The following is an 18,617-nucleotide window of genomic DNA, read 5'->3' as shown; positions in this document are numbered from 1 at the left end:
AAGCGCGTGCGAAGTGGCGCCTCTTTTGTGGACAGGACACGAAGAAAAGATGTTGATGTTGAGGTTGGAAATACTAGGGAGAGGTTGAATTCGTCACACGACAAATTCGGCTACTCCCACAAACAGACCCCCCCCCCCAAAAAAAAAAAAAAACGAAGAAAAGAAAACGGAGCCGTCGAGCGCGTTTGTGAGTGAAGGTGTTCCTCAATTTGCGTCGTACTCGTGCGGTGGTGCTTGCTGGCTAGGAAGCAGCAACAGACATTCGGATGGGACGCGATCGCATCAATCCGGCAAGAAAGTACTTTACGTATGACATCACGACAAACAAGTCCGTCTGTATCATGCGCTTCAAGAAAGGAAGAAGCCTATTTGAACAGACAGTCACCTACAGGAACCAGGAGCTACCAATTTCACAGCTGCTTATTAATATTATTAATACCAGATTAATATTAAATACCATAATGGCAAAAGGGCAAGGGTGCAGGCCAGCTGGTACATGGTGAAAAAAAAATTTGGAACCCGAGAAAAGGACAGAGGAGGGACGACCATAAATTTAAATACCATGTATGCGGAATTTAGCAACATGGATTTTTTTTTCTGGGAATGAATATGCCCACCAGAAGCGGAACCGGTTAAAACCGGTACAGGACCGTTTATGACAGAACCGGAACGAAAAACGTTTCGTTTAGACACCCTGGATAAGGTCTTTTGGAGATGAAGCAGCTAGGCCCTCACCTCAAACCATTGAAGGCTAATTAACATCTGTAATGGCTGTGATAGAAAAAAAAAATATGTGGATTTAAGTCACGGCAAAGTTAGACTGGCTTAGCCGCAGTTAATGCCGACACCTCACGCGTGCCTGCCCGGTGATTTCATGCAGCTATGAATATATGCGCTTTCGACTCTACCTTCGCCTTCACGTATTACACCACAGTCGCCAATGTCGAACATCGTTGACTTCCTTGGACAGACATTCAGCGCTGATTCGCACTTTGTCCACTGGTTCGAGTGCGATAAGGAAGATATATATGCTTATAAATACGTATATGCGATAAGATTTCCCTTTCACCAATAGACAACCTAGACAACCTCTACACTTGAGATGCTGTTTTATCTGAACAATTCTGAAGAACCATTGGCTCCGATAGATAGTTTACGACGGCTTGACACCCGAGGTTAAGCTGCCTGCAACGCAATTAACTGAACCCCTGTACCATATCTAGCCATCATGAAGAGACTTCTGTCAATCTTGTTCCTCATCTCCTTTGCGGCATCAGGTAAGCCTACATACGGTTCATACGGGATATACGGGAGCATTGGCTAAACTTCAAGAACTGCAGGGGTGGGTGGCAAGCGGAACACTGCAGGGTGTGTGTGGGTGTGAACCTGTGGTAACCCAGTGTGTATTCATCGGAAGGAATCCAGACAGAACAGCTAGAGATATTATAGAGGCCCAAACAATTAAGGATTTGGGTCAGGCCTGTGTCAGTGTTCCTTCCATTGCTTTATCTGATAGGGAGCTGACGTACCTCGACACGTGTAAAAGTAGAAAGGACCGGCAGGTGGTCAGGAGCGTTTAAGCAGCTGATACGACAGGTTTCATGAAAGTGTTGGAAGTTAGCGCATGTGTTGTGTTCCTTCTTAAGTCCTCGTCTGTATAGCGCTCTGCAGCAATATGGTCTCATACCAACAAGCCCAGATTTCGTCACTCGCCTACATACGATTTGCTTCTAAATACCGCAATCTGTCAGTAACAATGTGAAGCACTCACTACGGCTGTTTTTGTGTGTGGGTAGGCTGCTATCAGAATAGTCTTCAAGAGCTTGACAGCATTCTGAGTTCTCCTATTTGGCATGTCTCAACCCAGTAGCGTAGCCCAGCCTCGTGGCCCTCCGCGCGGTCACTTGCTGGAGTCGACGTTCTCCCATACATCCCTCAATCATACCTTCGCCCCACGGCCAGAATAGGTGGTGTTCCCCGCCAGTACACAGATGCTCAGCTCCTCGGCTTCTTCCGCGCCAGCGACATCATTGAGGGGAAGAGAGAGGTGGCCTATTCTGGCGAGATCGACGGCTCCGCCAACGTCATGGTTAAGTCAAGTGTCCTTCTCACTTTTGAGCCAGACCGCGCGCTCCCTGCCAGGCTACAACTTTGCTTCACTTACTATCGTCTCTCGGAGTATGTTGATCCCTCGGTCCAGTGATTCAACTGTCAGAAATACGGTCATTATGCGAGGGACTGCCGAGGGTCCCATCGATGTAAAGTGTGTTCAGGCCGGCCGTGATTTCAAGCAATGTCTGCCCCGACGAGAGCCGAAGTGCGCCAACTGTGGTGGACAGCATACCGCGACCTACCGTGCTTGTGGAGTTGCCAAGGCCGCAGTCGCTGCGCACCGACGATGTGTCTTGAATAGTAACTCAAATCCAGCAACCTAACCTTCGCGGAGTCGTTCCCCTGGACAAGCCCACTTCCCACGTCTCTCGGGTAGCACCGAGCAACGGGCGCTCCGTCCTCCGAACTTGTTAAAGACCTTTGCATCTACTGCCTGTACCTTCCTGCCGCCTCAAGGCAGTCCCCCACGATCACCTAAGCCGTCCCAGGCTCGACCAGAGAAAAGGGATCACATCTTTGTCGCAGTAATCGCTATGATGTTCACTGCCCTGCGCGCCATTACCCAACAAATCCCTGCTTCGGGTGATCAGCCGGCTGTGCTCGGTGCAAGCAGTCCTAGCGCTTTTCCCTGTCCACCCGTGAATGGCTAATCGTCCGCCACTTCCTCCAACAGCCCCTTATCGCAACCCGACTGTCTTTCAATGGAATGCCCGAAGTCGCCAGTTCTTACGTCGGCACAAATTCCCCTCACCAGCTGTATAGGGAAGACACCTGAACGCATGATTTTTATGCGTCTAAGTTGGTTTCTTGGACTGCTGAGTATTTCCCAGAGGTGATGGCGGGTATTCGGGTTTTCCTCTATTGAGGGACATTGGAGAACATATTGCCGCACCGAAGTCAGTACTAGGGCATGCCTTGAGTCGTTGCGGTATACGCGTGCACTTACGGGACGACATTGTAAAAGCGCACGCTAGCATCATTTGGCCCGCAGTATGACGCCTGTGACGCGCATCCCCACGTTTTCACATGTCATGTGGCTCAAAGGCTGCGCGTGACGTCATGTGCACGAGCCTCGTTGCGACTGACTACGAACCCAGTGTTGACCCTTGAGGTCCTCACGGCCGGGCTACATTCAAACTTGGAAGTTCCAGGTGACTATGTGCGAAGCTTGACCTACTGTACGTACGGCAGGTTGCGGTCGGAATTTTCCCCAGCACTCAAAATGCATGTGCGCAATCCTATAACAACAAATTCCATGTCTCCATGTGATGTTCATAGTAGTGGACACCGGTCTCCTTTATGTTCTTTATCCTCCCCCGTCGTCCCATCATTGACATTTTGCATCTCATGCAGTTCCCTCGGTATTGCGGTGGTGAACCCAGGTGGCGAATTTCCCCATTCATAATCATCAGCGTGTTTATTGTTGTTGTTATTATTGTTGTCATGATAGTGGAAAGCGGATAGGAAAGGCCGTGATGGAGTCTGTGTGTTGGTCTTGTGTATGAATAGAGGTTCGTCGAAAAGCAATCTTGTAACCGATTACTCGAACCTGTAATCAGATTACTTGAGAAATTACTTGCTCAGGATATTAAACGATTACTCGCAAAATTACGAGTAGTACTGATAGGAGGAGAGTTAGTGTAACCCCCAAATAGGAGGAGGGTTATGACCAAGAGATTCCATTTATGTCCCTATTTAGGACGTGTCTTAGCGTTCATTTCGTTAGGTCATTTTCACATCCTGTATACATAATAGCTAGTTGAGGCTTTCCCAACACAAATGATCTCCGACTCAATATCAGTATTTTTTGGACAAAATTTACTCTTTTTACCAGTTCTGCAAAGTCATAATTCGAGAAAGTTTACCACGTATTCAAACTTGAAGAAAGAGTCATCTGACGCGCGTACGCGAAGCCCTTATAGTCTCTGGGGTTCCCTGAGAGCGGAGTGAGAATGCGGTGATAAGTCTCACATGTGCGGGTTTCCTGGGTATTGATTGCCACCGTTTCTCTTGAGTATGCGCCTACGCTTGCGTTTGCGTGCTCGAGAAGAACTGTGGTGGCATGATGTGCAGTGCAGATGTGTCGTACGCATTGTCCACAGTCTACACATGCGCACTGCGTGCATGCCTCCTCCGCCATATGTCTGAAAGCGTCTGAGGGAACCTCAGAAGGAAAAAAAAAAGGGGGAAGGGGAGGGGGTAATGGCAGGATCGCCTCGCCGTTGTTGGCCTAACAGAAGTGGGCGGCGTCACGACTATAGCAAAACAGAAAAAAGAAACGGATAGAGAATAGAGAATGAAGTGTCGAGATGCCTAGAGGGTGAATGAGTTCGTCGAGGAGAGCAAAGTGTTAAAGGGGTCGTTCAGCAAGACCCGCCTTCTGCAGAAAGAGAACGAGGTTTCTTGCATGAGCGGAACGTTCGGCAGAAGCACCACCGGGGTAGAGGATGTCCGCTAGCGTGCCCGAGCTAGAGTGAGGGAGATGAGCTTCACGCGCAGAATTGTATGCGCGGCAGTCTCGCAGGATGTGCTCGATTGTTTCTGGTTGTTGACAGTGACCACAGCAGGCGTCACTCCTAGTGCCAATCTTGAAGAGCTGAGAGTTGGTGAACGCAGATCCAGTGTATGCAGCATGGTCTGTATGCCTCGGGGAAGGTTTTTCATGTGAAGAAGGGGGGCGATGATGGTACATGGTGTCCCGTATCCCAGGGTGGCGCAGTTCAACAAGCTGACGAACGGCCATTTGCCTGTCGATGTCGTCCGGAGTTGATAAACCATTGCTGCAGCCCAGGTGTGCCGTGGACGCTAGCTGATCCGCCCTTTCGTTGCCCCCGATACCGACGCTGGACGGGATCCATTGGAAGACGATATCGCCTCCGGTTTGTTTATGAGCGCAGGATCTTCTGATGCTTCGCGCTAACATATTGCCACACATCACGTCCCATAAGACGCTTCTCGAGTCTGTGAGTATAGGACTGCCCTAGCGTACCCTCGCACCTGGACCGCAGCAGCTGCGTGCAGGAGAGACAGGAGTTTCGCAGTCCTACACTGTTAAAACAGAACTTCACCACATAGCACGCTCCTAACCAACCATCATACCGAATGATATCCCTCTGTGTCATGATTTGTTTAAAACAGGCGGGAGGCGCCTATCTGGGACAGATTATCTTGTCCCAGTATCATGTTCTCCCTTGCCAGGCCACGTTCACTGATGGCATGTAGAACGCACAAGTATCACTTTTGGTACGGTCTTCAATAGAGCCATCCGTGAATACTACACTCTTAAAAATGAACTTCACCGCATAGCACGCTCCTAGCCAACCATAATCTCGAATGATATCGTTATCTGCCCTGGTTGGTTGAAAACAGGAGGCGTACGCCTTTTTGTGACAATTATGAACAGCATAAGTGTCACAAAAAAGGCGTACGCCTCCCGTTTTCAACAAATCAGGGCAGATAACAATATCATTCGAGGTTATGGTCGGCTAGGAGCGTGCTATGCGGTGAAGTTCGTTTTTAAGAGTGTAGAATATGTGGAGTGATAGCGAACCCGGGTACTTCGAAGCGCGGCACGCTGTAGGCCAATCATTGCACTGGACGATCCCGTGGCCACTCCTGATTTGTGGAAAGCGTGGGGCGTATACGCCTTTTTGCCACAATTAAGAAAACTGCATAAGTGCCACAAACAGGCGTGCGTCCACCGCTTTCCGAAAATCAGAGGTAAGAACGGCATCATTCTGTTCCAATGGTTTGCCTTCATCGTATAGCACACTGTACGCCAACATTTGCCACGAATGATATACGCATTCTGGTTCGAAGAGAGAGGTGGGCGTACGCCTTTTTGTGACAATTTGGATATATATGGTAGTTACCACAATAACGCCTACGCCCCCTTATCTCGTCGAATGAGAAGCGAGAACCCTAGCATTCCTGGTAATGTTTGGCGCACAGCTGCTATGCGGTGAAGCTCTATGTTTTTAAAGTGTGAGTAATACACCTCGTGTTCACACACAGAGACCGACTACCGAAACATGTGGCGGTGGGTGAATACCACCGGTGACAATGTGCCCTACAACGCTGTAGTTGGAGGAAAGGACTCCGGTGAAGACACCTATATTTGTAGGGCTGAACATGGCGGCGACGTTCTTCCAGGCAAGATTGTACGCTCACAAAATGTCTGCTACGTATCGCACACTGGAAGCGAACATGCCCATCATGCATATCAGGTAACGCATCTTTATTAGTAGTCTTTTCTTTTTTCGGCTATGGTCATTTTGTGATTTCCACACGGCCTCTGTTGCACGCTTACCCTGCGTCACAGACGAGACAGCTCCAAGTTCGTACAATGCCGCACGCTTGACTATCAAGGAATGCTCGAGGCGCTTTTGTAATTTACGTTAGCACTGCCAATTCCTTCCTGAATGGGGCTGTGCTTCGCATCTGTTTTACCAATGAGTCATTGGACAACTTTGATAACTGACGAGCTCCACAAAGCTTTGAAAACACTGTCTTATTCCAGTAGAGAAGTACGTGGATGCTGAACGGCAACACTCACTCGGGAGGTGTCCCGGGACTCCTTCCAAGTTAGTATTGCCGTTCAGCATCCACATACTTCTCTATAGCCTTTGCCTTTGCCGAAGACTGCTTACGCACACCGATCCACGGCCTTGGCATAGTAGTTATTTTTCATTGGTTCCTGCGCATTTAGATGATCCAAGTGTTCATGTTGTACAGACGGCGTTTGTCGCACCAATTCGTCTTTCCTGCACTCTTAAAACAGAACTTGACCTTATAACAAGCCCACTACGGTACACAATACCATTATCGTACGCCGTTTTGTGAAGGTTTGGATACATTTTATTTGCCACAAGAAGGTGTTAGCGCTCTTCTTCATATAGCAGGACCAATAACTGCATCATTCGCGGAGCGTATCATGTGCGGTAAAGTTCTGTTTCTGGAGCCTATAGGTTTGCAGAAATCGCGGTGCGTGCGTCTCTTTATGACAATTAACGGAACTACATAAGCGTCACAAGAACGCGTACACTCTTAAAAATGAACTTCACCGCATAGCACGCTCCTAGCCAACCATAATCTCGAATGATATCGTTATCTGCCCTGATTTGTTGAAAGCGGGAGGCGTACGCCTTTTTTTGTGACACTTATGCGGTTCATAATTGTCACAAAAAAGGCGTACGCCTATACCGTTTTCAACAAATCTGGGGGCTTAATCGCTTCATCGTCGGTACAGTCGTTACAAGCTAACGAGTGGCGGGAAATTCAAAAAGGCGGGCGGGAAATTTAAAAAGGTGGGCACGTGATAAAACACGTGCACAGCGCTCTTCGCGAGATACGTGAAGGCCGTGGTATACGTCACGCGCAATGTGTCACGTGCCCACCTTTTTGAATTTCCCGCCACTCGTTAGCTTGTGACGACCGTAACAACGATGAAGCGATTAAGCCCCCAGGGTAGATAACGATATCCTTCGAGATTATGGTTGGCTAGGAGCGTGCTATGCGGTGAAGTTCATTTTTAAGAGTGTACGCCTCCCGCTTTCAACAAGTCAGGGAAGTGTCATTCGGGATGCTATAGGAGCGCGTGATGCGGTGAAGTTCTATTGTAAGAGCGCATTATAATCCGTTCTTTCCCCATGTTCTTGCAGGTGCTCGTACCGCTAGGCGAAAGCCAGTTCGACTGGGTACCGGAGTCTGATGGTCGATTGCCTCCAGGTGCGGTACAAGGCGGCGTGACGAAGTCCGGCGAGCCACTCTACATCGGTCGGACTTCCCACAAAGGCACTCTCACCAATGGAAAGATCCACTGCTCGCTTAGTCGTCTTTACATCCCGTACGGCTCATTAGAGTTCGCTTACAGTTCCTACGAAGTACTTGTAAACTGCACTGATGGTGATAGTGGTGCTGAAAGGGCTCGCTGTATGCCGCGTTGTTAACTTCTGAGCTGCATCAAAACGACCCAATACCGATTTAAAGAGGAGCAGTCGAATAAAGAGAAATGTTCTTCCCAATTAAGTCACTCTTATGCTTTCGTCCTTTTCTCCGCACCTACACTCTTAAAAATGAACTTCGCCACATAGCACGCTCCTAGCCAACCATCAACCCGAATGACAACGTTCTCGCCCCTGATTTGTTGAAAACGGGAGGAGGAGCCTATTTTGTGCCATTATGCACGGCACAAAATAGGCTCCTCCTCACGTTTTCAACAAATCTAGGGCGAGAACGTTGTCATTCGGGGCGTTGGTTGGCTAGGGGCGTGCTATGTGGTGAAGTTCATTTTTAAGCGTGTAGTAAGAAAGGTTGCCTATGCTTAGGGTTCCTCGTTTTCAGGTTAAACCCGATTTTTCACGATAGTTCCCCCACCCCCCCCCCACCCCCACCCGAACAAATTTTCAAGAATTCGGGTAAAACCCGATATCTACCCGAAATTGCGGTCCTTCAACTTGTCGTTCTCGGTAAACCGTCGGAAAAGTGAATCATAATATCAGCAAAGAGAGCTATTTGTGACAGCCTATTTGTCCTCCGTTTATGATCCCCTCCTGCAGGAACCAAAGACGAGCTTTTTGTTGAGCTCGGGCACGTGTTTGAATACCGCGGTCATTCACTATCCCGGTTCCGAGGGGAAATGTCAAGATTATTGTTTCTCGTCCCAGTGTCACAGCCAGTGGCTTGTTTCATATGCCTTTCGTTTCACCCGAAAATTCCCCGGTGAGATATCAAACAGAGATGATATCGCCCGATTTCTCCGCGAATTCTCGTGTGTAAATAGCACCCAATTTTTTCCTCCCGAATTTGAAAAATCATAAAACCCGAAAACGAGGAACCCTACCTATGCTGTATATGCATACTCAATCTCCTCTTCGTACCGGTCTGAACTATACATTGTCTGAGTCACATAATTTGTACCAGTTCATTATTGGAAATTCACAGCATATATGTGACGTTTCCTAAGCTCCAATACGCGCCATTCTGGAGGACGTATAGGATAGACATTGTCTACGCAATCGTAGTGTTGCGTCTATAGGAACCAGTGCTGAAAATAACAATCTTGTTGATTATTTTTTACTCGCCTGAGTGCGCGCCCCACAGGGCGCCTTGTATATGACTTCGCCGAGAGGGCGACGTGCCTAATCAACCTGTTCCGCTACCCCAAGTTGCTGGAGTCCTCGTCCTGGATCGAACTCATATACAGCACCGAGGACGGCGGCCAGGTATACTAACAACTCTTCGGAGTGGTTGGACTTGACACGAAGATGTCTCCAAAGACCTTTTACGATGAAGGGAGTGGGGAGTTGATACAAAGTTGAAACACTTCGACGTCTGACACGTTTTGGGGAGCGACTTAGGCGAATCCATATTCAAGCATAGTGTGCTTCCTGCCGCCACATTCATGCCCCCCCCCCCCAATGGCGGGCATCCAGTCTTGATAAGTAACTTAGTTCCAAATAATCACTTTCTGAGCAAGTGACCAGTAGCTGTAATCAATAACTCCCTCAGAGAGTTCTAAAATAACTGTAACTAGACAGCAATTTTCTACAGTTACTGTTTTTTTCTTTTCCTTTTTTAAAATTAGTTGCACCTTTGTTCATTGGTTGTCGCCGTGGTATTCAACATGAAAGTTATTCCCTGAGAAAGAGTTATTGATTACGGTGTCTGGTTAAGTGCTAAGTAAGTGATTATATATAACAGAGTTACTTCCAGAAACTGCAGGCAACGGGCGTTCCACGCTGTTGTAAAATAGTGAATTGATTAATGTAATGCATCCAGACGGCTAGCACGTTTTGACGTCTAACGGGAATATGAAATTTAGTGGCAGACAGAGAAGCGAGGGCGCCGGCGAGGTGGTGATCACGATGTTATGTTCCCTTTGTTATCCTCCGCGTTGTGTTGTCCTATGTGTTCCTAAATCTCAAAATTTAACGCGCCCGCTTAGTAACTCGCTCGCACACGTATGGGCTTTCCTATATTCTTCCACTCCCTTATTTTGTCCCCTTTCTCGCCTGTCCTTACCTGCGAAACCGAGGGGGTCCGCTTTCATTTGCATACGGTAACCTGCTTACCTCTACTTTATTCCTTTTCCCACTCAATCCTACACACACCCTCACCTCTCACCCTCGTACAGATTACCCGAATCTTCTTTTATCTCATTTTTCTCGTCCTTCTTTCACATTTTGTTACTTTATCCTTGATTTCCGAATTCTTTTCTTCTCATTTTAGTTTTTATCTCATTTATTTTAGTCCTTTTTTTTTTGCGGAATAGCAAGCCGACATACCGTTTGGCGTGGCCTTTATTCTTTTCGTCTTTTCTCTCTCTCTCTCTCTCTCTAATAAATATATCCCCCCATAGAATCCAACCAAGACTTATGCCAAAATAATTTCAGAAATAAGACAATAGTGTATTTGTTATCTTTTTGTAAAAAAAAATAATATAAAGTAAAAAAGCAGAAACGCGAAACATGAGTACGGAGGATGGTGGTGCTGGTGGGTGCAGTGGGTACTGCTGAAAGAGCTCGCTGTTGTCGGCCTCACAAAGGTGGGCAACGTCAGTGAGTAAGGAGAGTGCGGCCAATAGAGTGCAAAATGTCGGAAGTGCTGCAGGCAGGCATACACAGCACACATTCATATAAGTCATAGTACCTGAGAGGGATGTGTTCTACGTCCTCTAAAACGCCACACTCACTACTGTTCGGAGAGTCTCGCTTTCCCAGTTTGAAGAGAAGACATGCGCTGTACGGTACATTGAGTCGTCGCCTATATGTTGTATTGTATGACAGTCATCGTTTATCGCGTGAAGGAAGGTGGTACTCGAAAGCGTAACTCTGGATCGACCTTCTACACTGAGCGAACCCAGAGCAGATCCCGATGTGCATACCTCCACAAGGATAGCCAGGAGGTGCGGCACATTTGCTGCTTGGAGCTCGTTCTGCATTCGCCCCGCGTCACCCTTAGTGGAATAAATGCTGTGCCAGCAGTAAGCTATGAGCCCGCGTTTCCTGATAAAAGCAGTTTTATGGGAGATATAAAACGGAAGCGTTGAACCGGTTCGCGTACCGGATCGGGGCTGCGAACCGGTTCGATTTTTGGCGCGGCCGAACCGGAACGAAATCCAAGCAACGCGAACCCGAACCCGTATCTTTTGCGGCTCGACACTCTGCTTATTAGTGCTGTTTGGCTCTTATATATGAAATATTTTATGCGCAAATTTTGAAAATACCGAAGCCCACTCTTAGAATGAATGAAATATATTGTTACATACTGACATACTACGTTACATTGTATGTAATAAACATTGTAGTGAACATGTCAGTGATGCCCTGTTATATCCTTGTAGAGAATACTGACTCCGGGGGGTCGTGTTTTCAGGAGCTTTCGTGCATTTCTTCATGGTTGCAGTCTGCAACTTAAACGACTATTTCACATATTTCACGAACGTGGGGTCGCCGTGTGTGTCGTTCTAAGTCAAAGGACCGCTCCCGTATATAGCAGAGGTTGGGCACGCAAAGATCATTCAAGCGCCAACAGAGAGACGTTTCTTTATTCCTTTATCTCGTTCCCGGGCTCTCTACCTTGCCCGTCAAGCAAGCGTGTATGACAAGCACGACAATGTCGAGGTACATATCACACACCTTATGGTTATGGGAGGGTCTCCGTGAAAGCATGGTCGCATTTCAGAACCCGCCGGCTACTTGTTTTCCGCGTGCAGTGCATTTATAGGTCGCCCCGCTCGTTGACCACCACTCTCCCTTTTGCAGAATGTCTCGCTAAACCACGTCCAGCCACCGCGAACGTCGGTGGTGTACTAGGCAAAGCCTCGATGGCTCTGACTGGACTGTCGAGGTACCAGAGTACGTCCATAGCCCTTCTACTTTTTTGCGTCGCCCCTCAAGCGGATAACGGCGTTTGAGGAGGGTTAAACGCCGTTTATCAGATCTCATATCCAGCCTCGGCTTTGACGCCCACTTTCGAAACGAAGGTCCTGAATGCATGCAGGTTCCGTCACGGCTACGTATGGTATGGTCTTTTCCTTTCAGGGTTGAATTCGACAGTTCTGCGGTGGGAAATGCGATGAGCGATGAGTCCAAGGAACCACGTCAGCGGAAGATCGAATACCACCCTACGGTGGTGTGAAGAGTGTGGAACAGACACTGAACAGAGCAGGGCTTAACGACTCGGAATGTGTGCTTCGAGCCATTTGTGAAGCGGCTGACGAGCCCCTACGGCATGATGCTCATCTTCATACTCAGGTGAGTCATTTGGTGATACTCTTTCTGCTGATGCAAGCAACAGAGTAAGTAGACTTAGAGGGGGGTCTCGAATGAGCAGAGTGGTTGATTATGCGGTAACCAATCGCTGCGTTCCGCTCGAGGCTCCGCTGGTATCGGCGCTCTAACAGAAGTACCCCCATGGAGCAGTGGCGTAGTCACGAGGGGGGGCTCGTGCTTGTCCCCCTTTACCTACCTGCATGCCTATCTACCTACCTACCCACCTATACCTACCTACCACGGACCGACCCACGGAAATCGTGCACATTCGAGGAGAAAATTGGTCGCGAACGATCTTAATTGCTGACGATCTTGCGTTTCCTGGCGGCTATCTAATCACATAATACTTGAATAGTCTTGAAATCACGAGCGTTTCAAACTAATTCCAATTTCGTGACGCGGCCTCACCAGTTATAACAGCCCATATGTAATCCATCGCTGTCTAATACAGCTGGGCTGCAACACATTGTCCATGGCCGCCCTCCTCGGTCCCGTCCCTCGGCCTACTCAGTGGGCCATCACCACAGCCCTGCTCTGCTTCTTGAAAGACTCTGGCCTTGCGTCTGCCCTCTGACTGGACATTCTTGGAACTTTCTTTCGTGCCTGTACTGCATTGCACTGCACTGCCTGCCTGTCTTTCTTTCATTTTTTCCTTTCCTTTATTTCTTTTGTTTATTCTCAGTTCCTTTCTTTTTCTTTCTTTTCGTTTATTTTTCAGTTCCTTTTTACGGAATAGCAAGCTGGCAATAGCCTGGCTGACATTTCAGTTTTTTTTTTTAACATCAGCTTGTATGCTGACGATATATGCATATGGACATCCGGCAAGCAGTGGCCAGCGCTACAGCGCCGCTTACAGTGTGCCCTTGATGTTGTAGCTGCTTTCCTGGAAAACAGAGGCATGGACCTCTCTCATGAGAAGACTGTTTTTTTGCCTTTTACTCGCCGTCATTTGAAGAACTTTCAGCTTCATATAGGTGGGAATGTCGTGCGGCGTGTTACACACCATAAGTTTCTTGGTGTGGTTCTTGACCGCTGTCTGTCCTGGAGAGCGGAGGTTCGTTGTCTGAGAGGTAGAGCTGAGTCTCGACTGAGTGTCCTGCGATACCTCTGTGGTGCCCGCTGGGGGCTTTCTACAAGGGCATTGCTTGGTCTGCACCGGTCCCTCATACGACAAATGTTAATGTACCATCTTCCAGTGTTGCATAGTCTTTGTCCTTCGTCTGAACAAGTGTTGGAAACCGTCCTTGCAAAGAGCATGAAACAGTGCCTTGGTGTCCACAAATCAACGTCAACTGCCCCTGTCATGGCTGAAGCAAAGGAGCCTTCGCTGATCTTTATGCGGACGGCACAATCTCTTGGGCACTACATGAGGCTCTCCACTCGCCACTACCGTCACACATTAGTGCGCGACATTCTTCGGCGACCAGCATCCGGGTACTGCCAAGCCGTTTTAGCTCACCGCAGCCTCATTCCAAAGCATAAAAAACTGGTTCTACCCGCAGTCCCTCCATGGGCCCTTCAGGCGCCATCTGTGCATGTCAATGTCCCTGGCTTGACTTCCAGAAAATCGGCTACAACAATTGTTCTTCGCCAACTCACTCTGAGTCTGCTTCATCGCGATGAAGGCAGAATTAAAATCTTTACTGATGGCTCATCGACACAGACCGGCTCTACCTGTGCATTCGTAATCCCTGAGCTGTCGATTGAACGAAGCGCTAAGCTGTCGCACCCGACGTCGGCTGCTGTGGCCGAGCTGCATTCCATTCTTATGGCGCTTTCCTTCATTGTGTCCCGTCAACCACCGATGCACTGGACCATATACACTGACTCCAAAACCGCCCTCCAAGCTCTGCAGTGCACCCTGGGCTCGAGCTCCCTCGCTCCACTGGTGTGTGACGTCCTCAGGGAGTATTCATGTGCTGTCACACAGACACATAACATCACCTTGCAGTGGATCCCAGGTCATTGTGGCGTCCCTGGGAATGAGGCTGCCGACCTACTTGCGAGACGGGCTCATGTGGCACGAGGCGTACCGACGCACCGTACGTATTTCACCCAAGCGGACGCGAAGCAAGCAATTGGTGCTCTCATGGGACGTCTGTGCAGTGAACACTGGCGCAGAAGTGTCCCTTCTACGTCGTTCCTGCGCAGGGTGGACCCAGATCTCCGTTTTTATATGCCGTCAGCGCTTCCTCGACCCATCACGTCGCTCATCTACAGGCTTCGCCTCAACGTGCCATACAGTGGACGACTTTTGTTTAAGCTCGGCATGGTCCCGTCCCCCAACTGCGGTCTGTGTGATGTAGTTGAGGACGTGGATCATATACTCCAAGACTGCCCGAGGTACAGTGCACACCGATGTACCCTTGTGTCGTCCCTGTCTCGCCTGGATAATCGGCCATACTCCACCGAAAAGGTTCTTGGGTGCTGGCCAGCAAATCAGCTCATACGTACCTGCCATGCGCGCCCTTGTGCAATTTCTCGTCTCGACGGACCTGTTTGACACATTGTGACACTCTTTGTTTTTAGTGCCTTGAGACTTCGCTTTTGGTGACAAGCTCGCTGATGATGTTCTCATTTATTCTTTCAAAGCGTTTCAAAGCGTCGAGGTTAGTGTAGTTTCCCTTTCTTTTATTAATAACGCGTCCTGGAGTAGCCAGTCCCGAGTGGCTCGAGACTACCATCTCCATTTTTTTTCTTTTAAAATCAATCAATCAATCAATCAGTTTTTTTTTTCATCAAACATATCCCCCCCCCCCCATATGTAATCGTATTTGGAACATTCAAGTATCCCAGGTTTCCATCTGTCATCTCGCTGTACGCACGGGCACGTGCGTTCAGGTGTGGTTCACCAGGTTCAGCGGTGGGGTGGATGGGGGTGGAGCGGGTTTTCGTACCGAGTCCCCTCCCCTTAGTTGAGTTGAGTTGATAAGAAAAGCAGAAAAAAAAGAGAAATAGGCACTCATTACGAGAGCCGGCTACTCCAGATCAGTTAGGAAAACACAAATGGCTATCTACAATAAAACCAATGAGTGACAAAGACTCAAAGACTCCCTTATATTTTGGAGGTCTGGTTACTCCACTGCCGTGGAGATATCCGTGTTTCACTTAGATGTACATGCAACGCTACGTTAATTATGTTTTAATGAAACTCCCCGTTCATCATCTCAAAAGAAAGTTATTGTTGTTTTTAACTAGTTTTAACTGGCCGAGACGGAGTGAGGTGTCACTGATGTCATCACAGCCTCTGCAAACACTTACTGAGTGTACAAGTCCAATAGTAATTTTTTGATCGTTTTGATGTACACGAATGGGCTTTGTTATTTTGATTGTCGCTTTCGCACACGCCTGCTTTTGCTAGCGTAGGGAAATGCCTGAATACGCGTACGGGCGTCAGATTGTAGTAAATGATATTATTGGTAAATATCGCTCCATATGTGAACGTATGAATGTTTGCGAAAGAAAGAAAGAAAAAATGTACAAGTAAGACCTGATGTAATGTGATAAAGAAAAAAAAGGGGATGTAAGTTTGGACGACGTCGAACTGGCCACCCCACTACGCTTACACACAGATGATAAGATGATGAGAAAACAAAGGGATGATAATGGAGACTCGAATCTGATAGTTTTTCAATGAAGTCATTCTCACCCGTTCGCGCGCACATAACAACGGCACTTTATTCGAATGATGATGATCGGTGATGACGATTGGGGTGTTTCATCGCGACAGGCGATACTTGTTTTTTTATTACTCCGTGTTAGCGCCGCGAAGCAACTGTGGCTATGAGCGGCGTACAGGTGTGGACGGATGGAGAGAGGACAGCAGGAAGGAGCGGGGGACAGGGGGTTTGTATGCGTCCTGGGCCGACTTCAGGGGGAACTGTGCCGACATTCGTCTATAGAAAGTCTTCGGAAAACCCAGGGAAAACCTCAGACAGCACAGCCGGTGGTAACAGGCGACACTCCAGCCCATTAATTGCTGATGATAACTCGGTGAAAATATAATTATCAGCTTTACAGCTAGGCCAGAAGTCCTATATTGTCCAGGGTTAGCAGTACTTTTAAGGCAGCGCAATGATGAGCTGGAAAATCAAGCATATTTCGTCATACTATGACGAAGTTGTGTCATAGTAACAGGGGTGACAACCTATAGCCTCGCTCCCGCCTAACATCTCTTAGGTATCTACCATTTCTAAGGCCCAATCTATACCTGAACTATATGAAGCCATGACGCGGCCGAATTTTTTTTCTTTTTTTCTTCCGTCTGCCTCTCTCTCTCTCTCTCGTCTGTCTCCACAGAACATTTCCTTTTCCTTTGTTCCAAGTTGATCCTCTGTGACATACGCGTCCTGGCCCCGAGTCCTGGGCCCAAGACATCCATCGCCAATTTGTAGTGTGCCCTCGCAGCTAAGACAATTAGGATTCGTACAACATTGCTTGCTCTATATGCAGCCACCAGGACGTCGTGACTGTGGATGCAGTCAGTAAAGTTTCTTCCGTTGTTGCTGGAAGATGATGTCCGTTGATGTAGCTCACAGATCGGAGATATTCCCAGGAGACGTCCGACAGGCGGTATTTTCGAACAATAACTCGGCATTATTTACATAGTTATTTGCATAACTATATACAATACAATACTATAGCGACTGGAGTCACGTCGGGGCTTTCGCCTCGTCTTCATCAAATCGTTGCGGCTTCCACACACAGATTTTCGTGTGTCCTCCGCTTAAAAGGGTGACATTTGAGACACAACCCCCGCCAGCAAACACCAATCCCAGAAGCCCGGTCCAAACATCTCCAATTCATGGTTGGCCTAGTTTGAATTTAGACCGAACCAGGCTCCTCCTAATTGTCCGCCCACTACTCGGTATTTATGGGTAACGGACCAAGCTGTCATCCCGTGCCCCATGCAACTTTGGCCAGTGCATCTTCTTTGGCCCACTCTACTGATTTATTGCCAGCGAGCATCTGGTCGCGAAGACCCCCTGAGGTGTCAAGTGTCGCCCGTCCAACGTGCCTTCCCCGAGTCTCTGTCGAGTGGCTATTCCACTCAGTTGGAAATGCACAATATTCGCAAGGTTTCCAAAAAGTACAACCCTTACACCAACCAGGCACGTCCTAATTGTCCGCCCAAGTCTGTCAGTTTCTTCTGCTGTGTAACGTTGCAGAAACGTTTCTCAGCTGAACATTTTGTGCGAAATCGTTATTTCCGTAACAGTGGTAAAAATACACACAGAAAAGCGAAGCACGTTTTCTCAATTTATTCATCTTCCTTCTCTATATACTGTAGTTGCAGCGGTGCTCGATTCCTCACGTTTTCGTTCGGACACACCAGCAGATAGGAGCATAGAGTATCTCAGCCATTTCATGAAACTGCTACACCGCTATGCCAGCAAATATGTGCCCGATAACAGTCGCACTTAGGAAATCGCCCCGTGTCATTGCCCACTGTGATACAAGTGGTTTCACTTCAAGAATTCTCCATTCAGAAAAAAAAAAAGGTGGTTTTTGTGTTCCGTCCTTCTGGTCATATACGGATTTTCCTAAATGATTCAGCAGTTTCCTTGAAGCTTGTTTTGGGCCCATTCTCGTGGTCACAAAAAATATTGAACACCAGTAGATTCTTCTGTTAACGTTGTTGAATATCGAAAACTCGATATTGAACAGAAACTTTTACATGAGGAGATGGCATTCGCCTCTGTTTCAGGAATATGAAGGTTTTTAATTATCACGTGATACATATGGACGAATGAAGTGAACGTCCTTCAACCTATATGACCATGCGCATCTAATAGAACACAGCTTAGACGATGAGCTTCCCTGGTTCAATCGAGGCATACTCCGATTGATTAGTATATGGAATTGCCATGGCATCGCCGGTACTGAAAACAGTGAGTGACGCATACTCAGTAATACTCATTCAATACAGTTAAATCTTGTGAATTAAATAACTCAGATGACGTCTGTTTGAGATGAAGCAGGTCCTCGCTTCAGACCATCGAAAGACAACTGCGACATTTCACGCGTGCCTGTCCGGTGATTTGATGCAGCTATATTTCCGTCGTGAATATACGCGCTTTCGGCTCTACCTTCAGCAACGTACTACACCGGAGTCACCATTGTTAAAAATATCGAACATCTTCGGCTTTCTCGAACAGACATTCAGCGCTGCCTGGAACCGTCATGGCTATAGCGTTTCGTTAATCGCACTTTGTCCGCGGGTTCGAGTGC

At 48.0% G+C, this 18,617-nt stretch overlaps 1 protein-coding gene across 1 annotated transcript; it reads left to right on the top strand.

Moving 5' to 3' along the window:
* The first annotated feature begins 1,088 nt into the window (after positions 1 to 1,088).
* Positions 1,089 to 8,139, top strand: LOC135397001 (uncharacterized). Its single transcript, XM_064628289.1, has 3 exons — positions 1,089 to 1,277; positions 6,127 to 6,338; positions 7,773 to 8,139. Exons 1-3 carry the CDS (start codon positions 1,229 to 1,231, stop codon positions 8,058 to 8,060), a joined length of 549 nt encoding a protein of 182 aa, XP_064484359.1. The 5' UTR covers positions 1,089 to 1,228; the 3' UTR covers positions 8,061 to 8,139.
* The last annotated feature ends 10,478 nt before the right edge of the window (positions 8,140 to 18,617 follow it).

The sequence above is a fragment of the Ornithodoros turicata genome, chromosome 1 (genome assembly GCF_037126465.1).
Source record: "Ornithodoros turicata isolate Travis chromosome 1, ASM3712646v1, whole genome shotgun sequence".
In the NCBI taxonomy this organism is placed as follows: domain Eukaryota; kingdom Metazoa; phylum Arthropoda; class Arachnida; order Ixodida; family Argasidae; genus Ornithodoros; species Ornithodoros turicata.
Note: the sequence above shows the minus strand (reverse complement) of the source record. Positions and strands in the feature narration are given on the sequence as shown.

Bases quoted from the DNA above. Each gene is read 5' to 3' on its own strand.
- LOC135397001 (XM_064628289.1), top strand. From the start codon at position 1,229: ATGAAGAGACTTCTGTCAATCTTGTTCCTCATCTCCTTTGCGGCATCA. The intron at 1,278-6,126 runs GTAAGCCTACAT...GTTCACACACAG, and splicing joins CATCTCCTTTGCGGCATCAG to AGACCGACTACCGAAACATG. The intron at 6,339-7,772 runs GTAACGCATCTT...ATGTTCTTGCAG, and splicing joins ATGCCCATCATGCATATCAG to GTGCTCGTACCGCTAGGCGA.